General features: G+C 51.9%; 2 protein-coding genes across 7 annotated transcripts in view; one reads left to right on the forward strand and one right to left on the reverse strand.

Moving 5' to 3' along the window:
- LOC147099475 (cytochrome P450 3A29-like) overlaps nt 1-26227 on the forward strand; it is a 57739-nt gene extending 31512 nt beyond the window's left edge. For 2 of the 4 annotated variants that reach the window (XM_085969651.1, XM_085969654.1), the window contains 3 exons: nt 8147-8370; nt 12759-12921; nt 17988-18420. In XM_085969651.1, coding sequence (XP_085825777.1) covers nt 8147-8370; nt 12759-12921; nt 17988-18062 — 462 coding nt within the window. In that variant the 3' untranslated portion in view covers nt 18063-18420. Of the gene's footprint in view, nt 1-8146; nt 8371-12758; nt 12922-17987; nt 18421-25843 lie in introns of those variants that run through there. The other 2 variants (XM_085969652.1, XM_085969653.1) reach the window with 2 other exon arrangements.
- Nucleotides 22317-26524, reverse strand: part of LOC147099476 (parvalbumin alpha-like) — a 138647-nt gene continuing 134439 nt past the window's right edge. For all 3 annotated transcript variants that reach the window (XM_085969658.1, XM_085969656.1, XM_085969657.1), the window contains one exon: nt 22317-22531. In XM_085969658.1, coding sequence (XP_085825784.1) covers nt 22503-22531 — 29 coding nt within the window. In that variant the 3' untranslated portion in view covers nt 22317-22502. The remainder of the gene's footprint in view (nt 22532-26524) is intronic.

Consider the following 26524-nt stretch of genomic DNA (forward strand, 5'->3'; position numbering starts at 1 on the left):
GGATAGGGTGGGATATGTGTTGGTGTAGGGGTTACGGGGATCAGGTGGGATATGTGTCGGTGCAGGCTCGATGGGCCGAAATGGCCTCTATCTGCACTGTGGGGTTTCTGTGATTCTGTGAACTGAAGTCCCTCATCCCTGGTAACATCCTGGTAAACCTCCTCTGTCCCCGTTCGAAGGCCTTTACATCTTTCCTGAAGTGTGGTGCCCAGAATTGTCCACAATACTTCAGCAGAGGCCGAACCAGTGATTTATATAGTTCTAGCATGATCTCTTTGCCTTTTATATTCTACTAGCTGAAGTGCCCGGCGGTGCCGAGGCTTTTTCGAGGGCATGTTGTTGGAAGAGAGAGAGAGAGAGCGACTGGGGGGAAGAGAGAGAGCGACTGGGGGGAAGAGAGAGAGCGACTGGGGGGAAGAGAGGGAGGGGAGGGGGAAGGGCGGGGGGGAGGGCAGGGAGGGGGAGGGCGGGGAGGGAGGGGGGGAGGGAGGGCGGCGGGCGCCCCCCCCCGAGGGTCGCGCCCCCCCCCCCCCCCCGGAGGTGAAGACCGCCGATTGCGCGCGCAGCAGGAGCTGAGATGCGGCGTCTCTCTCGGCCGGCGGGCCCGGTTGCCAGGGCAACCGTGACGCTGACGAAGCCAGAGAGAGAGAGACGCCGCGTCTCAGCTGCTCCTGTTGCGCGCGCGGCCCCCCCCCGAGGGTCGCGGCCCCCCCCTCCGAGGGTCGCGGCCGCCCCCCCTCCCCCCGAGGTGAAGACCGCCGATTGCGCCCGTTGCCAGGGTAACGCTGGATGCTCAGCAAGCCCCGGCAGAGAGACGTCTCAGCTCCTGCTGCGCGCGCACCCTAGCGGCGCTGGGCTGAGGCTCGGCCCTCCAGCCTTCGAGTGGGGCCGGGAGGTGCCTAGCTTGGGCGTGGGTGCGGAGGAGACGCCGAGGCTTCTAGGCCTACCTGGAAAAACGGGGAAAGGTAGGAAAATTAATGAGATTAGATAAGTTAATTACTTTCTAAATCATTTTTTTAAAAAACAATATGTGTTTTAAAAGCAACGTTTTTTTTTAAGACGCAGAAAGCGGGAAAAAGAAAGGAAAAGTTTGGAATCAAGATGGCGGCGACTCACCTCGGTTCAGAACGATAAAGCCCGGCCACACGCGCACCGATTGGCCCGGCGGCACACGCCAGCAACCCGGCGTACGATTGGTCGAGCTCGAGGTCACTCTGTCGCTAATGAGCGGATAATGAGATGCTAATGAGCGGAATGTTGAAGGTTTTTGGGATACCGCGGGCGCAATTTTAACCCGGCCGAAACGTAAATACGCTTAAAACCGTCTCGGAAGCGTAAGCTTTCTTTGGAGGTAACGCGCGCGTAGGTACGCCCTGTAACTTTCGAGTGCATACCCGCAACGCACACGCGATGACAGACAGATAGACAGATAGACAGAATGACAGAAGTACCGATTTATATATATAGATATATGTCTGTATTTATAAACCCATGTAACCCATGTGTATTTTTACCACCTTATAAACTTGCCCTGCCACCTTTAAGGATTTATATCTATATCTATATCTAGGGGCAGCACGGTGGCATAGTGGTTAGCACTGTTGCCTCACAGCGCCAGGGACCCGGGTTCAAATCCGGCCTCGGGCAACTGTCTGTGTGGAGTTTGCACATTCTCCCCGTGTTTGCGTGGATTTACTCCGGGTGCTCCGGTTTCCTCCCACAGTCCAAAGATGTGCAGGTTAGGTTGATTGGCTATGATAAATTGACCCTTAGTGTTAGGGGGATTAAATACGTGGGGTTATGGGGATAGGGTGGGATATGTGTCAGTGCAGGCTCGATGGGCCGAAATGGCCTCTATCTGCACTGTGGGGTTTCTGTGATTTCTGTGATTTCTGTGACACCAAGGTCTCTCTGCTCATCCACACGTTTCACAATCATGCCGGTTGGCAGACTTTCCAACTGGGAAGGAGGATCGAGGGAAGCATCATGGCCAAGGCCGACCCTGCCCTCAACTATTGTCCACAAATGCCTTTTCCAGGAGATGTCACTGTCCAGCAACCTGGAACAGGAACTCTGACTGATTTGTTTTTTCACCTTCCAAATGCCCAAGGGATGAAAGGCCAATTATAGCACATCTGCTGTCAACTCACCTGACATGGGCTCATTCAACATAGGCCAAGGATCTAACCTAGGCCTTTCCTGATCTGTATGGTTCCTTGCACAATGTGGTTAACAACTAAGCCATCAGGAAGCTACTTTCCATTGATAATCTCTCCCTCTGGTACATGGCTAGTAACTGAAAGGACAGGAAATGGCTTTCGAGCATTTGACTGTGACTTCCGCCAGGATGATTGTATGTGACAGGATCCTGGATTGACTCCGGGTTTTCCCTTCTTCTGGTGTGTAGACGCACCAATACTCCATGGCTTTCCTGGAACAGGGAACTGCATCATGTTAGCTTATACCCACGATTCCCATCTCTCAAAGGCACAACTTGCCATCATGCCAAATTTTCTCCAATTAAATACTGGGAAGACCGAAGCCATTGTCTTCGGTCCCCGCCATAAACTCCATTTCCTTGCCACCGACTCCATCCCTCTCCCTAACATCTGTCTGAGGCTGAACCAGACTGTTTGCAACCTTGGTGTCATATTTGACCCTGAAATGAGCTTCCGACCACATATTCGCAGCATAACTAAGACGGCCTACTTCCACCTCCGTAACATCGCCCGTCTCTGCCCCTGCCTCAGCTCATCTGCTGCTGAAACCCTCATCCATGCCTTTGTTACCTCTAGACTTGACTATTCCAACGCACCCCTGGCCGGCCTCCCACATTCCACCCTACATAAACTTGAGCTCATCCAAAACTCGGCTTCCCATGTCCTAACTTGCACCAAGTCCCGTTCGCCCATCACCCCTGTGCTCGCTGACTTACATTGGCTCCCGGTTAAGCAGCACCTCGATTTCAAAATTCTCATCCTTGTTTTCAAACCCCTCCAAGGCCTCGCCCCCTCCCTATCTCTGTAACCTCCTCCAGCCCCACAGCCTCGCCCCCTCCCTATCTCTGTAACCTCCTCCAGCCCCACAACCCTCCGAGATATCTACGCTCCTCTAATTCTGGCCTCTTAAGGATCCCTGATTATCATCGCCCCACCTTTGGCGGCCGTGCCTTCAGCTGCCTGGGCCCTAAGCTCTGGAATTCCCTGCCTAAACCTCTCCGCCTCGCTACCTCTCTTTCCTCCTTTAAGACGCTCCTTAAAACCGACGTCTTTGACCCAGCTTTTGTTCACCTGCCCTAATTTCTCCCTATGTGGCTCGGTGTCAAATTGTTCGTCTTACAATACTCCTGTGAAGCGCCTTGGGACGTTTTACTACGTTAAAGGCGCTATATAAATACAAGTTGTTGTTGTTATTATACATTCTTAATATTAAGATTGTTTGGCCTAGAAATTCAGTTGCGTTCGCCAGCCGTTAGCGCCATAAGAGGAGTAGATCTCGAGCGCTAGGCACTTAGCGGCCGGGCGCAGAATGATCTGCGCCTACGCCCAACTTCAGTTGACATTTAGCGCCGGCGCAAAGTGTTTGCGCGCGCTCAGCTGCGCGCGCAACTTATGACGTCATTTCGTCGTGCAACGCCGTTTGTGCGCCCCAAACCGGAACTTCAGTGGCGCCCGCCCAATGTGGGCGTGGCGCTGTTAAGAACTGTGAAGTGGAACGCAGCAGAGGCCCTGCGGGCCTCGGGGAGCGCTAATTAAAGGGCACTTAGACTGAACTATAAAGGCCAGCCATTTTGCTGCAATGACTTTAGTGCTACGGATTTCTGGACAGAGACCAAGGAAGAGACCTTACTGATTTGGGCCAACATAGGAGAGGTATTTTTGGCTTCTGGCCAGAGCTTGGAAATTTGACTCATTGTGATTTCACTGTTTGCAAGTATATTATGGGGGCTGCATGGGGTTCCAACCCTCAGTTCCAGCATTATGTGCGAAGGGCTCGCAGACGCTGTGTGAGAGGGGCAGCCATGCCTAGACACAGAGGGGCCATCAGGCGTCGGCAACGTAGGCCTTACCCACTCAGGGAATACCGCCAGCAGGTGTCCTATCTCACCATGACTGCCGCGCATTGTGTTAAGAGGCTGCGCTTCAGAAGGGAGGTGTTTGCAGAGATCTGCCAGCTGCTTCACAGAGATCTGCATCCACAGCTGATGTGCAGGACGTCTCTGTCGGTGGAAGTGAAGGTCACGGTGGCTCTGAACTTTTATGCAAGCGGCTCCTTCCAAGCCGCTGCTGGGGACATAGCGAACATCTCCCAGTTCGCCGTGCATCGCTGCATCCGGCAGGTCACCGATGCCCTTTTCACAAGGAGACACCAATTCATCTCCTTCCCCATGACCCTAGAGAGGCAGGAGCAGCGTGCAGTCGGATTTGCGAGGATCGCCGACTTCCCCATGGTGCAGGGCACCATTGACTGCACGCATGTGGCTATGCGGGCACCTATCGACAATGCCGAGGATTACCGCAACCGGAAGGGCTACCATTCCCTCAATATACAACTGGTGTGTGACCACAGGCAGCGCATCCTAGCTGTCAATGCCCGCTTTCCAGGCAGCAGCCACGATGCATTTATCCTGCGCCAGACTACTGTGGCTGACATGTTCCAGGCACAGCCTCCCCCAAGAGGATGGCTTATCGGGGACAAAGGCTATCCTTTGTGTACATGGCTCATGACCCCGCTCCGTGCGCTCAGGACCCCTGCTGAGGAGGCATACAACGAAAGCCATCAAGCCACAAGGAACATCATAGAGCAAACGATTGGCGTCCTCAAGCAACGGTTCCGCTGCCTGGATCGCTCCGGGGGATCTCTCCAGTATTCGCCGGATAGAGTCTCCCAGTTCGTCGTCGTTTGCTGCATGCTGCACAACCTGGCTATCCGCAGGACTCAGGCACTGCCACCTCACGCTGGACCACCACCTCAGGAGGACGAGCAGGAGGACCATGAGGAGGAGGAGGAGGAGGAGTACCAGCCCAGGAGGGAGCCACAAGGTCCAAGGGCCGTCCGTCGGCAGCTTATTGAACGACACTTCTAGGCCCCCTGTCAGGGAATGGCTTGTGGCAATGAAGGCACATGAATGCAGCCGCTCCGCAAGCCCTCAGCCGGTTAACACAACAACCACTTGAAACATCATACATGGACAAGCTGAATAAATAAAAAGCTTTATTGAACAAACTCAGGGCCCTTCCCACATGAAACCCAAAAACAGACAACACCCCCAAAAAACAGTCAAAAACATATCTCACTCCCACAACCTGGGGAGGAATAACAAAACTTGTCCATCCAAATGGCCTTCATCCTCGGCCTTACCAAAAGAACCCCCCCCATAGAGAACACAACCACCCCCATATAAAAAAACAATGGCCTTCATCCTCGGCCTTACCAAGATAAACCCCCCCATAGAGAACACAAACACCCCCATATAAAAAAACATTTGGCAACACACTCTACTTTGTGTGCCGAGAGGGCGAGTCCTTGTCCAGGCTTTTCCGGCCCCTGGCCGACCTGCTGCTCCGCCTCAACCTGGGCCCTGTGGGTGTTGCAAGGCTGGGGGAAGGCTCCTGAGGGGCACATTGCGTGACGGCAGATGCCCTTGGGGGTCAGCCTAGACGAGCTCCGGCCCTCGAGGGGCCGGCTGCTGACTGCTGCAGCTGTGGCTGGGCAGCATCAGTCTCTCCAGCAGCTCGTCGCAGCTTTGCTGGGGGAGTGGCAGTGGAGGCTGCAGCAATGGGGGCAAGCTGGCTGATGCCAGGCGCTCGCTGGTCGCCAGAAACACTGGCACTCGGCCGGGCTGGCACTGCAGCAAGCGCAGCAATCTGGTGAAGGCCAGACCGCTGTGCTGCAGCAGCGCGGCGGGTGCCCTGGCGATGCGTGCGTGACACAGCGAGTGTGGCAGCAGTGAGTGCCCGTACTGCCCTGGTCTGTGCCCGCATCAGACCAGCCAGTGACTGCACGGCACCACTGATCAACTCTCCACTCGCTGCCTGTGCTGCCCTGAATTCGGCCCGACTCGCGTCCTGTGCTGCCCTGAATTCGGCCCGACTCGCGTCCTGTGATGCCCCGAATTGTGCCCGACTCGCGTCCTGTGATGCCCCGAATTGTTCGAGACCCCTGGCCTGTGCTGCCGCGAGTTGTTCGAAACCCCTGGCCTGTGAGGCCCCGAAATCGGACACACTATGAGCCAGGGACTCAATGGCCTCAGGCAACCGTGCCACAACCCCCATGAACTCGGTGTGCCGACGATCCGAGTCCGCGGACATTTGATCAAGGAGGCGCACCTCCTGGGCGAGGACCGTCTCCGGACTGGAGGCCGGACTCTCCCTCTGGGGAGAAGGCTGCCGAGCTGCCCGACCCTTCCCGCGTGGATGGACGCCACTGGGCCCAGCAACTGCACTCCCCTGCAACACTTCCCCCCTCTGGGGAGAAGGCCGCCGAGCTGGCCGTCCCTTCCCGCGTGGCAGGATGCCACTGGGCACAGGAGCTACACTCCCCTGCAACACTTCCCCCCTCTGGGGAGAAGGCAGCTGTGCTGCCCGACCCTTCCCGCGTGGCTGGACGCCACTGGGCACAGGAGCTACACCCCCCTGCAACACATCCCCCTGGCTCTCCTCCAGGCAAGACGTGTCCCCTCCATTGCCATCCCCTGGTGCGGATGAGGGTTCCCCCGATGTGCCGCCTTCCTCTTGCTCCTCCTCGTCCTCCTCTTCCGAGGGACTGACACTCGCAGCTTCAGGGACCTCCTCCTCACCAGCTGAAAGCAGGAAGGCACAAGAGTAGCTTTAGAGTGAGGACAGGGCGTCAGCGAGGGAGGCATGAGTGGTGGCATTCTGCGCATTGGTCGGACAGTGGCAAAGGATGTAGATCTGAAGCGCAAGGGGAACGAGAGAGGTCCAAACGGTCATGTCCTTACCATCGGGGCCCAGCACAGGGTCGGCATCTCCAATTGCAACGGGGCCAATCACCCGGGCACCCATGAGTCGACCCACGCGCTCCTCCAGGTCACTGAGCTGCTGGAACTGGGCACGGCCTCCCCCGGTGACAGTCCGGCTCTTCAGATTCTGGGCCAGCTTGGCCTGCAAGAGAAAGGACAGCCTCTAAGTACAGTGTGGTGCCCTGTTGTGTGCACTGCCTCCCATGGTCGAATAGCTTGGCCAGTGTGGTGCCCTGTTGTTGTGTGCACTGCCTCCCATGGTCGAATAGCTTGGCCAGTGTGTAAAGTGCAGAAAGTGCAATTGATGTTCATGCCAGTGCCATAGCTGCTGGATGAGGGCTGGCCATTAGGCCTTTGAGGTCCCTTTGCCCATAATGTGAGGTGCACATGCAAGGATGAGGAGGACACTGGAAAGGGTACTCACCCTGACCAACCGAGTGAGGTCGTTAAACTTTTTCCGGCATTGGTCACCAGTCCTGGGGACATCGCTGTTGGCTGTGACCCTCTGGGCGATTTCCCTCCAGGCTCTCCTGTACACCCTCTTGGGAGGCTTCTTGCCACTGTCCGGGAACAAGATATGGCTTCTCTTCTCCAAAGCCCTAACCAGCACCTTTAAATCATGGGCAGAGAAGCGCTGCGCTCGCTCACGGGCCCTCTGCATCCTTGCTGGCGCTATTTCTCTCCAGCAGCAGTGTTTAGGCCTAGCTGGAGGGCTGCAGTATCCAGGGCGTGGCAGCAGACCAAGTCGACCCTTCCCCCTTTAAGAGCTGGCCGGCGCCAGGGTGTCTGCTGTCAATCAAAACATGACCGCACCTGCGCTGCGCCCGGCCTCGGCGGTATCAGTCTGCACCGCCGGCTTAGCGCCTAAAGATAGGCGTGCAACGCCAGTTTTAGCGCTCGAGCAAACTCCTTGGCCAAAGCTACTGAATATCGGCGAAGTGGCCTCCACTTTCCGGCGGGCGCAAACTTTAGCGGCCGCCCGACTTTACCGCCCCAAAAGTGGCTATACTGAATTTCTAGGCCTTTATATTTAAAGAAAAGCCACTGAATAAATTATTAAATTGACCACAAATGTATAACTTGCAAGGCAGAAGTTCTTGATAAATGAAATCGCTTAATATTAAGGTGCGGTTATGTTTCCCCCCCCACCCTCCTTTTTATAAGGGCTTTACGTATGAAAGTATCACAGGGATGGAATACCTCGACATGGTTGTCAGGGAAACGCTTCGGTTATTCCCTCCCACAGTCTGGCTGCAGAGAACCTGTAGAAAATCGGTGGAGGTGTGCGAGGTGAAAATTCCCCGAGGAATACAGGTCACCGTGCCGGTCTGGGTGATGCATCACAGCAGGGAATTCTGGGACCATCCGTGCAGATTTAACCCACAGAGGTAACCAGGAAATATCAGCTCCCAGCCCGGCAACCATCTTGTTTATAAGAAGTTGACGACGCCATTTGCTTCACTGAGTAACCATTTAGGAATTTTGGGGGGCACTAGGGAACGGTAGAAGGGTTGACCTCTTTTTTTGTGAGTAGTCAAAACCCTGGAACTCCCTCCCTAACAGCACTGTGGGAGTACCTTCACCACACGGACTGCAGCGGTTCAAGAAGGTGGCTCACCACCACCTTCTCAAGGGCAACTCGGGATGGGCAATAAATGCTGGCCTTGCCAGCGACGCCCAGATCCCATAAGCGAATTAAAAAAAAGTTTTTTCAACTGCTTGTCAGACTATTTCAACAAACTCGATTTTACCAACGAGGAATACTCTCCACTTGCCTGGATGAGTGCAGCTCCAACAACACTCCAGAAGCTCGACACCATCCAGGACAAAGCAGCCCGCTTGATTGGCACCCCATCCACCACCTTAAACATTCACTCCCTCCACCACTGGCGTACCGTGGCTGCAGTGTGTACCATCTACAAGATGCATTGCAGCAACTCGCCAAGGCTTCTTTGGCAGCACCTCCCAAACCCGCGACCTCTTCCACTTAGAAGGACAAAGGCAGCAGGCGCATGGGAACACCACCACCTCCAAGTTCCCCTCCAAGTCACACACCATCCTGACTTGGAAATATATCGGCCGATCCTTCGTCGTCGCTTTGTCAAAATCCTGGAACTCCCTCCCTAACAGCACTGTGGGAGCACCTTCACCACACGGACTGCACCGGTTCAAGAAGGCAGCTCACCACCACCTTCTCAAGGGGCAACTAGGGATGGGCAATAAATGCTGGCCTTGCCAGCAATGCCCACATCCCAAAAATGAATTTAAAACAAAGGTTAAAACCTACTATTCATGAACTGCTCCTTAAACCATCAAGGCTCACCTTATTGGCAGTAAGTCTGTTTACACAGCGATTTTAGACAAAGGAGGGGTAGACTTTTCATCTTTGCCGCCTGGAAGGATAGGGTGAGATGAAGAGGATGGGGAGGAGGCTCGTGTGGCGCCACCATAGACTAGTTGGGCCGAATGGCCTGTTTCTGTGCTGTTGACTCTGTGTAATTCTTTATAACTCTGTGGATGTTAAGCCTCCCTGGGCGCAGTGCAGAAAGGCAAATCTGGCGTCCGGTCCTCCCCGCCAGATTTCCCTCTCTGTGAGCTGCCCAGGCAGTGATTAATAACCGGTGGTAATGACGCAAATCTATCTCAGAGAGACCTATAGATTGGGTTGAGTCAGTGGTGATGTAATTAGTAACCAAGATTGTTGGTTTTCCATTTTCGTGGTAAAGTGGATGGAATTGTGGAAATTGAGGATTCGAGTACAGGAGCAAGGATGTCTTACTACAGTTATACAGGGCCTTGGTGAGACCACACCTGGAGTACTGTGTGCAGTTTTGGTCTCCTTACCTAAGAAAGGATATACGTGTCATAGAGGGAGTGCAGCGAAGGTTCACCAGACTGATTCCTGGGATGGCAGGACTGTCGTATGAGGAGAGATTGGGTTGACTAGGCCTGTATTCACTAGAGTTTAGAAGAATGAGAGGGGATCTCATTGAAACGTATAAAATTCTGACAGGGCTAGACAGACTGGATGCAGGGAGGATGTTTCCCCTGGCTGGGGGGGGGTCTAGAACGAGGGGTCACAGTCTCAGGATATGGGGTAAGACATTTAGGACTGAGATGAGGAGAAATTTCTTCACTCAGAGGTTGGTGAACCTGTGGAATTCTCTACCACAGAAGGCTGTGGAGGCCAAGTCACTGAATATATTTAAGAAGGCGATAGATAGATTTCTAGACACAAAAGGCATCAAGGGGTATGGGGAGAGAGCGGGAATATGGTATTGAGATAGAGGATCAGCCATGATCTTATTGAATGGTGGAGCAGGCTCGAAGGGCCAAATGGCCGACTCCTGCTCCTATTTTTCTATGTTCTATGTTTCTAAGCGATTCCCAAATCACCAGCAAAAATCCAGCAATCCTACACTATAACAACACAGTTTGATGTTTCAGTCACTGGTTCACTCCCTGACCCCGAATAAGTGAAGATTGGAGTGTAATGAAGTGTACATGTTTTGCAACGTTTCTTCATGAGAATAAAGGCAACAAATTACCCTGGAATAAATGGCCCCTTTCACAGTCCCTGCGTGTCTCTCTCTCAAAATTGGATCGGGGACGTTTTTCAGGCGTCCCAGAGGGCCGCCTAAGACAGCCATTCGGCCCCTTGCATTTGCTAGTGAGGGGACCTAATGCCAGTTTTAGGGCCCCTCTGCCAAACTGGGCTGTCCTGAACGGATTAGGTGTCGGGCCTACTCCACTCGGGTTTTCTGTGCAGCCTAACCAGTGGTCGCCATGGAAAAGACAAGTGTACTTCATTTCAGAATTAAGAGCAGAAATTTTTCACAGCAAGCAACAGGTAACAAAACATTACACAATGCAGCTACCGTACAGGTACAGAGCAAGAATCCCTTATTGGCAGACTTGCTGCCAGTAAGGTGAGCCTTGATGGTTTAAGGAGCAGTTCACGGGATGGGGACTGAATTGTGGGTTTTAATCTTGTCGGTAAAATAGACATGCACCTACATGTCCCTACATGCAATGTAGATATGCTAGGCTGATGCCGGGCATTGGAAGCTATAGGGATGTGGAGGGATTTGAGATACTGGGACTATTTCCATGGCAACAGAAAAGGCTAAGTGGAAATTTAATAGAGGTTTTTAAAATTAGGAAGAGTTTTGATGGAATGAATAGGGAAAGACCACTTCCTTTGGTTGAGGGGTCAGTGACGAGGGGGGTTCATCAATTTAAAATTATCGCTAAGAGATTGCGGAGATAGGTTAGGATAAATATCTTCACTCAGAAGGTTGATGGAACGTGGAAAGCTTTGCCAAAGAAAATGGTTGAGGCAGAGACCGCTGCATCTTTTAAAGGAAAATTGGATAAATATTCACAGCAGAGGGAAACACAGGGCTGTGGGGGGAGGGAAGAGCAGTGGGATTCATTCTGAATTACTCTAGCCCGAATACAAAAGCAAAATACTGCGGATGCTGGAAATCTGAAATAAAACAGAAAATGCTGGAAACACTCAGCCGGTCAGGCAGCATCCGTGGAGAGAGAAACAGATTCAACGTTTCAGGTCGATGAGCTTTTGTCAGAACTGGAAAAAGTTAGAGATGTAACAGATTTTTAAGCAAGTGCAGGGGCAGGGAGAGGGGGGAGGGGGAGGAAAGAACAAAAGAGAAGGTCTGTGATAGGGTGGAAGGCAGGAAAGATTAAATGACAAAAGGGATGATTGTACAGGAAACTTTTTTTTATCCGGCACCGATAAATCGAAAGTTCCCTGTGCAAAGCAAAAGGAGATGGTAATGGGACAAGTAAAGAAACAAAAGATGGGTCTAGAGGAGGTGTAAATGGGAATGGCAGAATCATCAGCAACAGCTGCCGTCCGAAAAAAGTGGGGGCAGAGGTTATGATCTGAAATTATTGAACTCCATGTTGAGTCCAGAAGTCTAGCACAAAGTCTGCACAGATATGATGGGCAGAATGGCCTCCTTCTGTGCTGTAAACTTCAATGGTTTTAACTGAAGTCTTATAAAGTCTCATTGAATGGCGGAATGGGCTCGAGGGGCTGAATGGCCTACACCTGTTCCTATGATTCCCCAATTGAGCACCCTTGATGAGGAGCGGGACTCACGGAGCGCTGGTCCGGAAATCGCGGGTCCCTGAATTTCCGTGCAATTAAATTAAATGATGGGAAATCAGGAACCGTGGGCTCGTGGTTCCTGACCAGCGCCCCCCTGCAAACACCGCTGCTCACTGGGAATCAGCCCTAAGATTACCCCACATACCGGAACATAGTCTTACAACAGTATACTTTTACACAGTTGTCCAATTACCTACACAATAGTTCTGCTGCTTGTGCAGCTAGAGAGGACGATAAAGAAAAGAGGGAGTGACTCGGAAAGACCGACTTGGGAATGGAACAGGCCCTGGAGAACAAATGGAGGATTCAAACCATAAGAACTAAGAAATAGGAGCAGGAGTAGGCTATTCGGCCCCTCGAGCCTGCTCCACCATTCAATAAGATCATGGCTGATCATCAACCTCAACTCCACTTTCCCGCCCGATCTCCATATCCCTTGATTCCCCTAGAGTCCAAAAATTTTTCCATCTCAGCCTTGAATATACCCAAAGACTGAGCAACCACAGCCCTCTGGGGTAGAGAACTCCAAAGATTCACCACCCTCTGAGTGAAGAAATTTCACCTCATCTCGGTCCGAAATAACCGACCCGTTGCTTCCTTTTATTTATCATTGATTTTATTTTTTCCCGACGTGGGCAGGTTCGCCCGAGAACAGGAAGATGCTCGTGACCCTCACTGCTACTTGCCCTTTGGCCTGGGACCGCTGAGCTGCATCGGCAGTGAGTTTAGCCTGATGATGATGAAAGTTGCGGTGGCCTCGATTCTCAAGCGCTGCAGATTTGCCTGGTGTTCGCAGACCCCCGTGAGTAGCCTCGTCCTTAGACACATCTTTCGGTAACGCCTCACCTCACTGTTGATGGGGTGAGATGAAGTAGGGAGGGAGGAGGCTCGCGTGGACCATAAACACCAGTTTGGCATTGGGACTATTGGCTCACACGGAGGGTGAAAGGATAGAAACATAGAAGATAGGAGCAGGAGTAGGCCATTCGGCCCCTCAAGCCTACTCCGCCATTCAATGAGATCATGGCTGATCATCCAAATTCAGTACCCTGTCCCTGCCTTCTCCCCATATCCCTTGATCCCTTTACCCTTAAGAAATATATCTAACTCCTTCTTGAATATAATTAATGAATTGGCCTCAACTGCCTTGTGTGGTAGAGAATTCCACAGGTTCACCACTCTCTGGGTGAAGAAATTCCTCCTCATCTCAGTCCTAAATGGCTTACCCCTTATCCTTAGACTGTGACCCTTGGTTCTGGACTCCCCCGCCATCGGGAACATCCTTCCTGCATCCAGTCTGTCTAATCCTGTTAGAACTTTATAAGTTTCAATGAGATCCCCTCTCATTCTTCTGAACGCTAGCGAATATAAGCCTAATCGACCCAATCTCTCCTCATACGTCATTCCTGCCATCCCAGGTATCAGTCTGGTGAATCTTCGCTGCACTCCCTCCATGGCAAGAACATCCCTCCTCAGATAAGGCGACCAAAACTGCACACAATACTCAAGGTGTGGTCTCACCAAGGCCCTGTACAACTGCAGCAAGACAGGATGCGACAGGGTAGACAGAAGCAAACTGTTTCTGGTATCTGAGGGGCCAAGGACGAGGGGCCGTAGATACAAGATTAAATGCATGGGATTTGAAACAGAGGGCAGGGGAATCTTTTTTTACACGGAGAGTTGTGAGGCAGTGGGATTCACTTCCAGGGAGAGTGATTTGAGGCAGTAACTATGTCAACGTTGAAGATTAGATTGGATAGGTGAATGAAGACAAAGGGCAAGAAGAGAGGGAGTAAATGCAATTAGGACTATTTGCTCACACGGAGGGTGAATGCTGACACGGACTTGCTGGGCCGAATGGCCTGTGTCCAGGTTGTAATCTCTACGTAAATTATGTGCTTCTTGATGAGGCTTCTGTTTGAATGATTACAGATGAAGCCAGACCTGCCAGATGCAAATAGTTCTTGCTAACAATCTGCAGAAATAGAAACATAGAAGATAGGAGCAGGAGTAGGCCATTCGGCCCTTCGAGCCTGCTCCGCCATTCAACGAGATCATGGCTGATCATCCAAACCCTAGCACCCGGTCCCTACACCGACAGCCATCCCACCCAAGCCCTATCCCCGTAACCCCGTAACCCCACGTATTTAATCCCCCCTAACACTAAGGGCCAATTTTTTATCATGGCCAATCAATCTAACCCGCACATCTTTGGACTGTGGGAGGAAACCGGAGCACCCGGAGGAAACCCACGCAAACACGGAGAGAATGTGCAAACTCCACACAGACAGTCACCCGAGGCCGGATTTGAACCCGGGTCCCTGGCGCTGTGAGGCAACAGTGCTAACCACTATGCCACCGTGCCGCCCATGATTTGGAGGTGTGCAATGGTCACAGCGGGATGGGCCGAATGGCCTGTCTCTGTGCTGTGCCTTCCAAGCAATTCCAAGGGGGTGAAATTCAACTATGCAGGGGTGCAAAAACAGGCGGGACAGGTTCGGCCATCCATGTTACACCCTTTCAATAGGAAGAGCATTCAGTGAGGTGTATAGCGGGCACTAGTCCACTATCGCCCATATGGCATCCCCGCTAATTTTGAATTTACCCACCTGTGTTCTTCTCAGTTCTCTGCTATCCTTCTACCTCTCTGGTTGGCTAATTGCTCATTCCTGATTTACCCCATCTCCTCTCCAACTCCTTTCAATCCTGGTGACAACCGTGGCCCAATTGCATGCCTCCAAATGGCGATTTTGTGTGATTTGTTTGAATATCTGATCGAGTCTTTTTCTCATTATAATACAAAGTGATATGATAGACGTGTTTAAAATTCTGAAAGGGTGGGACAGGGTAGATAGAAGCAAATAACAACAGAAAATGCTGGAAAAACTCAGCAGGCCAGGCAACATCCGTGGAGAGAGAAACAGAGTCAATGTTTCAGGTCGAGACCCTTCGACAGAACGAGGGGCAGGGGAATCTTTTTTTACACGGAGAGTTGTGAGGCAGTGGAATTCACTTCCAGGGAGAGTTCTGTAGGGCCAGCCGCCCCTTCACTGCTCGCCCCTTGTAAGTGCGGATAATAGAGGCAGGGCCCGGGTTCCTGGCTGAATTCTCTTCTTTCTGCTGCTGTCTCCGCCGGCTCCAGAACGGTGGAGGTGGTGGTGGCCCATTGGGTGGTGGCAGTGAAGGTCCTAGGTCTCTGGAGGGAGCGAGAGAGCCTCCTCTCTCTCTCTCTCTCTCCAGAATGGCACCAGAGTCTTTCCTGCTCAAGGACTTGCTCCAGTCCAAGGCCTTCTGTACCAAAGTTTACGTAGGATTACATCGGATATACGGCACAGAAACAGGCCATTCGGCCCAACCAGTCCATGCCGGCGTTTATGCTCCACTCGAGCCTCCTCCCGTCTTTCCTCATCTAACTCTATCAGCATCGCCCTCTATTCCCTTCTCCCTCATACGCTTGTCCAGCCTCCCCTTAAATGCATCGATACTATTCGCCTCAACCACTCCCTGTGGTAGCGAGTTCCACATTCTCACCACTCTCTGGGTAAAGAAGTTTCTCCTGAATTCCCTATTGGATTTCTTGGTGACTATCTTATATTGATGGCCTCTAGTTTTGCTCTTCCCCACAAGTGGAAACATTCTCTCTGTATCCACTCTAACCTTTCATAATTTGAAGACCTCTATTAGGTCACCCTTCTTTTTTCAAGAGAAAAGAGACCCAGCCTGTTCATCCTTTCCTGATTTGTATACCCTCGCATTTCTGGCATCACCCTTGTAAATCTTCTCTGCACCCTCTCCAGTGCCTCTATATCCTTTTTATAATATTGTGACCAGAACTGTACGCAGTACTGTAAGTGTGGTCTAACGAAGGTTCGATACAGGTTTAGCATAACTAACCTGCTTTTCAATTCTATCCCTCTAGAAATAAATCCTAGTGCTTGGTTTGCTTTTTTTATGGCCTTGTTAACCTGTGTCGCAACTTTTAGTGATTTGTGTATTTGTACTCCGAGATCTTTGGGGTTCTTCTGCCCCCCTCCCCCCCCCCCCCCCCCCCGCCTTTAGGATTGTCTATGCTGCTGCACTGTCACCTTTCCCAACTCCACAGTGATGGGATCCCCCTTGTTGGGGTGGGAGTGGGAGCCCACAGGGAGTGGTTGAAGCGAATAGTATAGATGCATTTAAGGGGAGGCTGGACAAGCATATGAGGTAAAAGGGAATAGAGGGTTATGCTGATAGAGTTAGATGAGGAAAGACGGGAGGAGGCTCGTGTGGAGCATAAATGCCGGCATGGACTAGTTGGGCCGAATGGCCTGTTCCTGTGCTGCATATCCAATGTAATCCTATGTAAATTTTGGTACAGAAGGCCTCGGACTGGAGCAAGTCCTTGAGCAGGAAAGACTCTGGTGCCATTCTGGGGAGAGAGAGAGGAGGCCACTACTAGGCTCTCTCACTCCATCCAGCTCCATACCTAATGACCCCCGACCCCCGACCTTCTTGCTATCAGTTGGACGGGGACGGGGGTCGCCAGCTCTGGTTGGACATATTCCTGGGTTTATGGTGGGGGTCGGAGCAGCAGACGGAAGTCCCGCCCTGCCGCAATATTTCCAATGACAGGAAAATCCAGCCTCAGCTCACTTTGTGCCTCCAGATGCAGCTGCCAACAGCATGGCACAAGATGGTCCATGTGATAAATCCATGTAGTGAGACAAGGAACTCAAAGAGGCGAGGTATTAGGATTAATATGAGTACTTTATTAAACAACTGCTAAACAACCAGGCAGGCCTGCATCCAGGCATTGCACCTTTGCTGACCTTAGCCGGACGCCAACCCCTGACCTTACAAGAAGCAAACCCCTGACCTTAGCAGCAGCATTGGCTACAGCACCACCTGGTGGATAACCTTAATCATAACATCCCAGATTACTATAGTCCAGGAAAAACCGGGGCCTCTCGGGTTTGCGTCGCTGGCCGCAGTTCGGGCAGTGCTCCAGGGTTAAGCCAGCGCTGAACACTGCAATGTAACACATTGGGCAGGATTTTCATTGGGCCATGGAGGCGGGATTGGAGACGTGCGGGGGGTTAAAATCCCGAAATCGGGGGGCACGAACCCATCCTGCCCCCAACCCGCCTCCATGCCAGTTTCAAAGGAGGCGGGTACCCGACCCGCACTAGGACCCGCCTCCCCGAGGCGGGAAGGGGATTAGTGCCAATTAACTGCCTATTAACAGGTGGTTAACAGGCAGTTTTTAGCCTAATCCCTATTTTCATTGGTGAAATGTAGGATTCCCGACGGCTCCAAACCACGCCAAGTTAGCGAGGCGGACCGTCGGGCTGAAGGGCTTGGAGGGTTCGAGATGGCCAGTGTTCAGGTAAGTGATGGGTGCATGAGTGCAGAGGTACGTGTGTTTGGTGTGTGTAAAGTGTTTAAAGAAGTTTTACTTACCTTTACAGCCTTCCTTCCTTCAGGTCCCGCACAGAAAGCAGAATGGCCGTGAGCTGTCAAAAGTTGCAGCATTCAGCTTTCTGTTCCGGGGAGATCTCTAAATCAGCCTGAGAGGAAGGAATTAACCTGGAGTACAGATTGTCAGTGTTTGACAACTTCAAAGAGCTGTTGAACGCTGATATTTCATCTGTCAAAAGGTCTTGACAGATGAAATATCAATCTGTGATGTCACCTGTTGCCAGGTGGCCCTTAATTGACCTGCTGAGCCCGCTGGGCGGGCTCAACAAGGTCAATCAAGTTAAAATCGCGTGGGTTGGCCACAACTCGATGGAGGCGGGACTACAACCCCGAAAGTTGTAGTCCCGCCTCCTACACGCCTCCTCAATGAAAATCCAGCCCATTATCTCCGTCTCTGTTTTTTCTCAACAGATGTACCTTGACATTGAGACATTGGGTGCGACCCGGTCAAAAATACCCATCGTCCTCCAGCTAGATCTGCTGTAGTAAAAAGGGCAACATTTATCCTATTGCCAATGTTGACGTTCGGCCAACAATACTGAAGACCTTAAGAGGGCACTTCCGAGAATTTAGAATCAGCGTAACTCAAAACAAACTCATCAGTTGATCGAGAAGTTAAGCAGTTGAAGACATTGCGTGTTTACTCCATTAGTGAGCGCGGCCAATGGCAGAGAGGAACGCCACAGGCCTGAGAGAGTCACACAAGCCTTTACCAAGTAAAGGTTTTGCCTTGTAGATCGAGAGGTCCATCTCTCCGGTGCAGTGCGCTGGATGTTCCCCAGTGTGAATCTCCTCTATCTCACTCAGTCCACTCAAAATAAAAACCAGATGTTTGTAAATATGATTATTTCTCCTCAGTTTGTGCAGTTTATATTAAAGTGGAATACTCTTCTTGCTATCAGTTGGACGGGGATGGGACGGGGATGGGACGGGGATGGGGATGGGGGTGGGACGGGGATGGGGATGGGGGTGGGACGGGGATGGGGGGGGGACGGGGATGGGGGTGGGACGGGGATGGGGGTGGGACGGGGATGGGGATGGGGGTGGGATGGGGGTGGGACGGGGACAGGACGGGACGGGGACGGGGTGGGGACGGGACGGGGACGGGGACGGGACGGGGACGGGATGGGGACGGGACGGGACCAGGGTCGCCAGCTTTGGTTGGACGTATTCCTGGAGGCTTCATCACGTGATCTCCGACCTCCCCGTCCCCACACCCCCGCCATACGTCGCCCGACACGCCAATCCTCGTGGCGCCCCACCTTCCCATGCCAACTGGAGAGCGAACAGACTCCTACCTGACTGGATGATTCTTGACTGTCCACCATCTCCAATATTTTTAGAACTATTAATCGAAAATGTTCAAAGAAAATGTAAAAAAAAACACCATTTTTTTAAAAGCCCCTACGATTTTTCTCCCGGGTTGCTTGCAGCTTAAGAACATAAGAAATAGGAGCAGGAGTCGGCCATACGGCCCCTCGAGCCTGCTCCACCATTCAATAAGATCATGGCTGATCTTCGACCTCAACTCCACTTTCCCGCCCAATCTCCATATCCCTCGATTCCCCTAGAGTTCAAAAATCTATCGATCTCAGCCTTGAATATACTCAACGACTGAGCATTCACAGCCCTCTGGGGCAGGGAATTCCAAAGATTCACCACCCTCTGAGTGAAGAAATTCCTCCTCATCTCAGGCCGACCCCTTATCCTGAGACTATGCCCCCTAGTTCTAGACTCTCCAGCCAGGGGGAAACAAGCTCTCAGCATCTACCCTGTCAATCCCCCTCAGAATCTTGTATGTTTCAATGAGATCGCCTCTCATTCTTCTAAACTCCAGAGAGTATAGGCCCATTCTACAGAATCTCTCATCATAGGACGGCCCTCTCATCCCAGGAGCAGTGTCCTGGAGATTAACATTTCATCCCTGGAGACTCCTGGACAACCCTAGAGTTGGCAACAGGACAGGATTGGGCTTGGCCATTGGCGAAATAGCCCACCCATACAAACTGCCCGGGGTCACACATGAAAAAGGACCCGACCGTTCTTTGTGTGTGAACCTGAGCAGTTTGTGATGGAGGGTCATTTGACCAGCAAGGCCTGTTGAGCCCAGAGCCACGAGTGCCTATGGAACCGTACTCCAGCATAAGTGACCAGCTCTAGCTAAAGAGGGACTAGGGAAGGAAATTGGGATGGGGTGGGGGGCGGGGGGGGGGTGTGGGGAAATAGGCAGAAAACCCCCTACTCACCACTCGTCCGGGTGGGTACAGCCGCAGCAACACTCAAGAAGCTCGGCACCACCCAGAACAGACCCGTTCACTTGATTAGTGCCCTTGTCACTGGACTCAATATCCACCACCAGCGCAATGTGGTTGCCCGATGTACGATCTACAGGATGCACTGCAGCAACTCACCAAGATTACTTTGACAGTGTCTCTGCGACCTCTACCACACGGAAGTACAAGAGCGGCAATGTTTTTTAAAATTCATCCACGGGATGTGGGTGTCGCTGGTAAACATAGAAACATAGAAGATAGGAGCAGGAGTAGGCCATTCGGCCCCCTCGAGCCTGCTCCGCCATTCAATGAGATCATGGCTGATCATCCAAACTCAGTACCCTGTCCCTGCCTTCTCCCCATATCCCTTGATCCCTTTAACCTTAAGAAATACATCCAACTCCTTCTTGAATATATTTAATGAACTGCCCTCCACCGCCCTCTGTGGTAGAGAATTCCACAGGTTCACCACTCTCTGGGTGAAGAAATTCCTCCTCATCTCAGTCCTAAATGGCTTACCCCTTATCTTTAGATTGTGACCCCTGGTTCTGGACTCCCCCGCCATCGGGAACATTCTTCCTGCCAGCATTTATTGCCCATCCCTAATTGCCCCTTGAGAAGGTGGTGGTGAGCCGCCTTCTTGAACCGCTGCAGTCCGTGTGGTGAAGTACTCCCACAGTGCTGTTAGGGAGGGAGCTCCAGGATTTTGACCCAGCGACGATGAAGGATCGGCCAATATATTTCCAAGTCGGGATGGTGTGTGACTTGGAGGGGAACTTGGAGGTGGTGGTGTTCCCATGCGCCTGCTGCCCTTGTCCTGCGAGGTGGTAGTGGTCGCGGGTTTGGGAGGTGCTGTCAAACACGTTATGGGAACACCATCACCTCCAAGTTCCCCTTGAAGTCATACACCATCCTAACTGTAACGATCAATAACATGTCATTCTATAGTGGACACTAGGTGGAGCCGTAGAGCTGTATATAGCTGTATGTATAAGACTACACTACCCAGCTGTATGATATTAAGACTACATTACCCATGAGGCACTAGGCTACCCACAAGGCAGCAGTCAAGATGGAAGCCTCCACAGATACAGTACCGAGTCCACATGTGCTCAATAAAGTAACTAGCAAAAGCTAGCTGTGTTCATAATAAGAATGTCTATTTATTAATGAACATAAGATTAACTTGGACACTATGGGGGTGATTTTGTCAATGGGGAGCTTTGTGAGGCGGGACTCCCACTTGTCGGGTTTCAGTCCTGCCTCCAACAACTTCTGGCCAACCCACGCTATTTTCCCTTGATTGACCTTGTTAAGCCCGCCCAGCGGGCTTAGCAGGCCAATTAAGGGAAAGCCGGTTGAAGAGAATGTCAATGTATGACGTTTCATCTGTCAAAAATTTTTGACAGATGATTTGTCTTCGTTTGACTGCTCTGTGAAGCTGTCAAACACTGACACTCTCTGTAGTTTGATGAGGTCTTGCATACAAGACTCATCAAACCTCTTTCTTTTACAGAAATTAGATGGTTGTTGCATCTGAGAATGCAACGGCTATCTGTCATCTGCAACACGGAGGTCCGAGACTCTCCGCATACAAACCGACTGAAGCCTGCAGGAAGAAACAAAGGTAAGTACACTTTTAAAAACACTTAGGATTCAACTCAGATACTCACCTCTACACTCTTGCACCCATCACTTACCTTCACAGCACACTTTTGCACCCCCCTGACCCAGTACTCGCTGAGCTGAGCTGGTGTGTTTCGGAGCCTTCGGGAAGCCTGCACTTTGAGGGCAAAAAGGAGATAATCCTATTTTCAGGCAGTTAATAGGCTTTAATCCCTTCCCGCCTCCAAGGAGACAGGACCCGGCGTGGGACGGCTACCCACCTCCTGGCAAGATGGCATGGAGGCGGGTTGGGGGCAGGTTGGGCACCCGCCCCCAAATTCTGCCATTTTCCTGGCAGTCCCGCCTCCATACCCGCCTCCCCAGGGCTGGCAAAATCGCCCCCCATTATCATCGTCACTGGGTCAATATCCTGGATTTTCCTCCCTTGCTGGCGCACCAGCAGCACAAAGACCAAGGAGCAGGCCAACACCACCTTGTTGGCGCAGGTCGGGACGGACAATGATTTCGGCCTTGCCAGCATCGCCCACATCCCGCGAACAAATAAACTTCATTCAGGTTCACCTGGGCTGGCTCCTGGCTCCTGACGTCACGGGCGAAGCCCCCCAGACTGTACTGCTACAGACTAGGCAATGAAGACAAGACGCTCAGTTGGGTAGCTGACCTGCAATGTCGGGAGTCAAGAGGCCAGCGCAGATAATGAGGGATCCTCCGGGATAGACCGGGACCGCCCGTAATGCAAAGCCTGGACTTGCAGCTAATCGGGCAAAACTCAAGAGTGGGGGTCATCTCCAACCAACTTGTGAAACAGAGAGACTCAACGAAACACACAGTGGCCACGATGTGGGACCAAATTATTCTTTGACATTTATTTGTTTGACAGCATCTTCCAGCACAAACACGAGTATAAAATGTACAAATAAATAGAAGGAACTACATGGACAAAATTAATTAACCGAGGTTTTCTTGCGGGGGTCTTTGTGAATTCAAATGGTGAGGGAGAAGGGCGGATCGATTTGTTTGGGAGCTTTTATGCTTCAGCCACCATTTTTGCAAATTCTGCGAAGGAAAAAAAAGAACAATAATGAATTAAAACTTTTAAACGACTCAGCAAATGCAGCGACTGGAGTCGGCCATTTTGCCGATGGAGCCTGCTCCCCACATTTTGTTAGTGACGGTGTCTCTTTATCCTTTTTAGTCCCAATTTCCTGCCTTATTCCCATAGCCCAAATATCCCTCCTTCCCGAGTAAGTATCCAACTCCCGCTTAAACACTTAGGGAGGAAAAATTGGGTGGCGCCCATTTTGGGGCGCTAACGTCAAAAAAGTTAGCGCCTCCCCCCACCGCCGTAAATTCAGCAGTAGTGCCCCAAGCAGGAGGTGGGGTGCTACTGGAAGCGCTCCCCCTCCGGCTTGGGGTGCTACTACTGAATTTCACGGCGCTACGCGCGTCGGCACGTAGCGCCGCGTCATTGCACGCCTCCTCCCCTGATTAAAGGGGGGGGCCTAGCGCAGCGCAGCACACATGGGGACCCTGTTTGACCACCGGGGAGCTGGGTACCGTGAAAACAGCCCGGCACTCAAGAGGAGCGCCGGGTTGAGCGATCGCGGCCGGCACCCCGCATGCAAAAGCGAAAGGGGGGGCAGGCGCTGGCAGTCGGCCCAAAATAAAAATGGCCGCCCGACACCTGCCCTTTAAGTAGCGCCGCCGCCGCCGCCGAACCACCCCCCCCCCCCCGACCCTGTCGGACAGATCGTGCGCCCATAGGTCAGGGGGCGCAAGGGAAGTTTACAGCCAGGGGCGCTGCGCACGCCGATGACGTCATCAGCGGTGGCACAGCGCCGAGGGGCGCTACCGGCTACCACGGCCGCTAACGCCCTGCTGAATTTCGCGGGAGGCGTTAGTGGCGCCGCACCCGGGCGCTAGGGGATTTGCACCCCGTTAGCGCCTCCCGGGAGCGCCAACGAGAGGTGCAAACCAACCCAATTTTTCCCCCTTATGTTCTTATTTCAGTTAATTCTGTTTCAGGGAACCAACAGCTTGTGTTTATACAGCACCTTTAATGTAGTAAAATGTCCCAAGTTGCTTCTCGGGAACGATTATCAAACCAAATTTGACACCGAGCCACATAAGGAAATATTAGGACAGGCGGCTAAAGGCTTGGTCAAAGAGGTAGGTTTTAAGGAGCAACTTGATGAAGGAAAGATTGATCATAGAATCATAGAATGACACAGCACAGAAGGAGGCCATTTGGCCCATCGTGCCTGTGCCGGCTCTTTGAAATGAGCTATCCAATTAGTCCCACTCCCCCTGTCCTTTCCCCGGGTGATGTCATAACCTGGACAGCTAGTAAGAAACACAGATGGAACTTGAATCATCAGTAGAACAGTACACTGGGTTTTCTTTGGTATTTAAAATAGGTGGCATATTTCCAGATTTCTTCTTTTCGGTAATCTCGTTAAGCGCATTGGTTGGCTGGTCAAACACAGGATGAATCATAGCCATGGCCTCGCCCCCTCCTTAGCTCTGTAACCTCCTCCAGCCCTACAAACCTCCGAAATATCTGTGCTCCTCCAATCCTGGCCACTTGCGCATCCCCGACTTCCTTCGCTTTGCCATTGGCCGCCTTGCCTTCAGCTGCCCAGGCCCCTAAGCTCTGGAATTCCCTCCCTAAACCTCTCCGCCTCTCCTTTAGGCCACAGTCGGATTATTGTGGCCAAATCTGGGCACTACTTTTTAGGAAGGACGTCAGGGCATTCAAGAGGCTGCAAATGTTTCCCCTTCAAGTATTTATCCAATTCTCTTTTGAAAGTTACTATTGAATCTGCTTCCACCGCCCTTTCAGGCAGCGCGTTCCAGATCACAACAACTCGCTGCGTAATTTTTTTCCCTCATGTCGCCTCTGGTTCTTTTGCCAATTACCTTAAATATTTATCCTCTAGTTGGCGACTCTTTCACCACTGGAAACAATTTCTCTATTTATTTCTACCAAAGCCATTCATAATTTTGAACGCCTCTATCAAATCTCCCCTTAACCTTCTCTGCTCTAAGGAGAACAGCCCCAGTTTCTCAGGTCTCTCCACGTAACTGAAATCTTTCATCTCTGGTAACATTGTAGTAAATCTCCTCGGCAGCCTCTTGAATGCCCTGACGTCCTTCCTAAGAAGTAGTGCCCAGGTTTGGCCACAATAATCCAGCCGTGGCCTAAAGGAGAGGCGGAGAGGTTTAGGGAGGGAATTCCAGAGCTTAGGGGCCTGGGCAGCTGAAGGCACGGCGGCCAATGGCGGAGCGAAGGAAGTCGGGGATGCGCAAGAGGCCAGGATTGGAGGAGCGCAGGTATTTTGGAGGTATGTAGGGCTGGAGGAGGTTACAGAGCTAGGGAGGGGGCGAGGCCATGGCTATGATACATCCTGTGTTAGAATAGCCAACCAATGCGCTTAACGAGATTGCCGAACAGAAGAAATCTAGAAAAATGCCTCCTATTTTAAATATCAAAGAAAACCCAGTGTACTGTTCTACTGATGATTCAAGTTCCATCTGTGTTTCTTATTAGCTGTTCAGGTTATGACATCACCCGGTGGTGGAGGGGTCGAGTGGAGGGAATGAACAAACTTGGATTTGCTCTCTTTTGATAGTCCACTCTATGGATTCAGAGGCTGTGGGGTAAAATTGCTATGCGTTGTGCCAGTTTTCCAGGCCACAACGCATACTAATTTAGCAGTGGGATGGCACGCGCCCAACTGCTTAGCCTTTGTCCCCACTGATCAATTCGTAGGTTGAAATTCTTTAGGCCTAACACCTGTCGAAGGACCCCTCTACAAAATTAGTCACCAATGATCAGGGCTGGTATTGGGCTCGTTCTGCTCAGGACTCTTCAGAGACCCTTATGGATGCCAACTAAAGGTGAGTTCATTAAAACATTATTTTACATGTACTCCCCCCCGACTCCACAGTCCTGGGGATCGAACCCCCTCCCCCTGCCCGCTCCAGCTCCTCCCCTCCCCCTCACCAGGACTCGTCTGAGGGGCGTTGCCGGCAAGGCCGGAGGCCTGAAGTTCAACCCTGTGCAAACGCTGGAGCGTCCGGCAGCTCGCCCAGTTTATTTTAGGTGAGGCCCAATTTCGAGCCGGCCTCGGGCCTCTCTGCTTGGGCTCGCGCTGCTCACGCGGCACAGAGTCTGAAAAGAGGCCCACGCTCTTTTCTGCCCCTGTGTTATTAAACAAAACGTTGATGGCCCTGTTGATGAGCTGCCATTGAGGGACGCAGTTTAAAAAGGTCCCGGGTTCAACCCTTAACCTTTGACCCCAGTAGGGTTGCCAACGCTGATTGGAGGATTTTTAAAAATTTTATTTTTTCTTTATTTGTTCACAGGACGTAGGCATTGCTAGCGTTTATTGACCATCCCTAATTGCCCCTTGAGAAGGTGATGGTTGAGCCGCCTTCTTGAACCGCTGCAGTCCGTGTGGTGAAGGTGCTCCCACAGTGCTGTTAGGGAGGGAGTTCCAGGATTTGGACCCAGCGACGATGAAGGATTGGCGATATACTTCTAAGTCAGGATGGCGTGTGACTTGGAGCGGAACTTGGAGGTGGTGGTGTTCCCGTGTGCCTGCTGCCCTTGTCCTTCTAGGTGGAAGAGGTCGCGGATTTGGGAGGTGCTGCCGAAGAAGCCTTGGCGAGTTGCTGCAGTCAAACAGTCTTTTTTTCCCCCCTCTCCAATACTTTTTTTTAACTAATAAACGAAAGTGTTCGAATAAAAAGAAAAGTTCTCCTTTGTTTTTAATGCCCCTATGATTGTTCTCCTGGGTCCTGCTCGTAGTGGTTTTCTGGAGATTAGTCTTTAATTCCCGGAGACTCAAGACAATCCTGGAGGGCTGGCAACCCGCAGACCCGAGGGGTGTCCCAAGTTTGACCACCCCCCACCCCCAGTCTGTACTGCTTGTTGAGTGTCAGCTGTGGCTCAGTGGGCAGCACCCTCGCCTCTGAGTCAGAAGGTTGTGGGTTCAAGTCCCACTCCAGGGACTTGAGCATATAAAGCTAGGCTGACACTCCCAG

This window comes from Somniosus microcephalus, chromosome 28 (genome assembly GCF_052327205.1).
Source record: "Somniosus microcephalus isolate GS21.2 chromosome 28, FLI_Smic_1.0, whole genome shotgun sequence".
In the NCBI taxonomy this organism is placed as follows: Eukaryota; Metazoa; Chordata; class Chondrichthyes; order Squaliformes; family Somniosidae; genus Somniosus; species Somniosus microcephalus.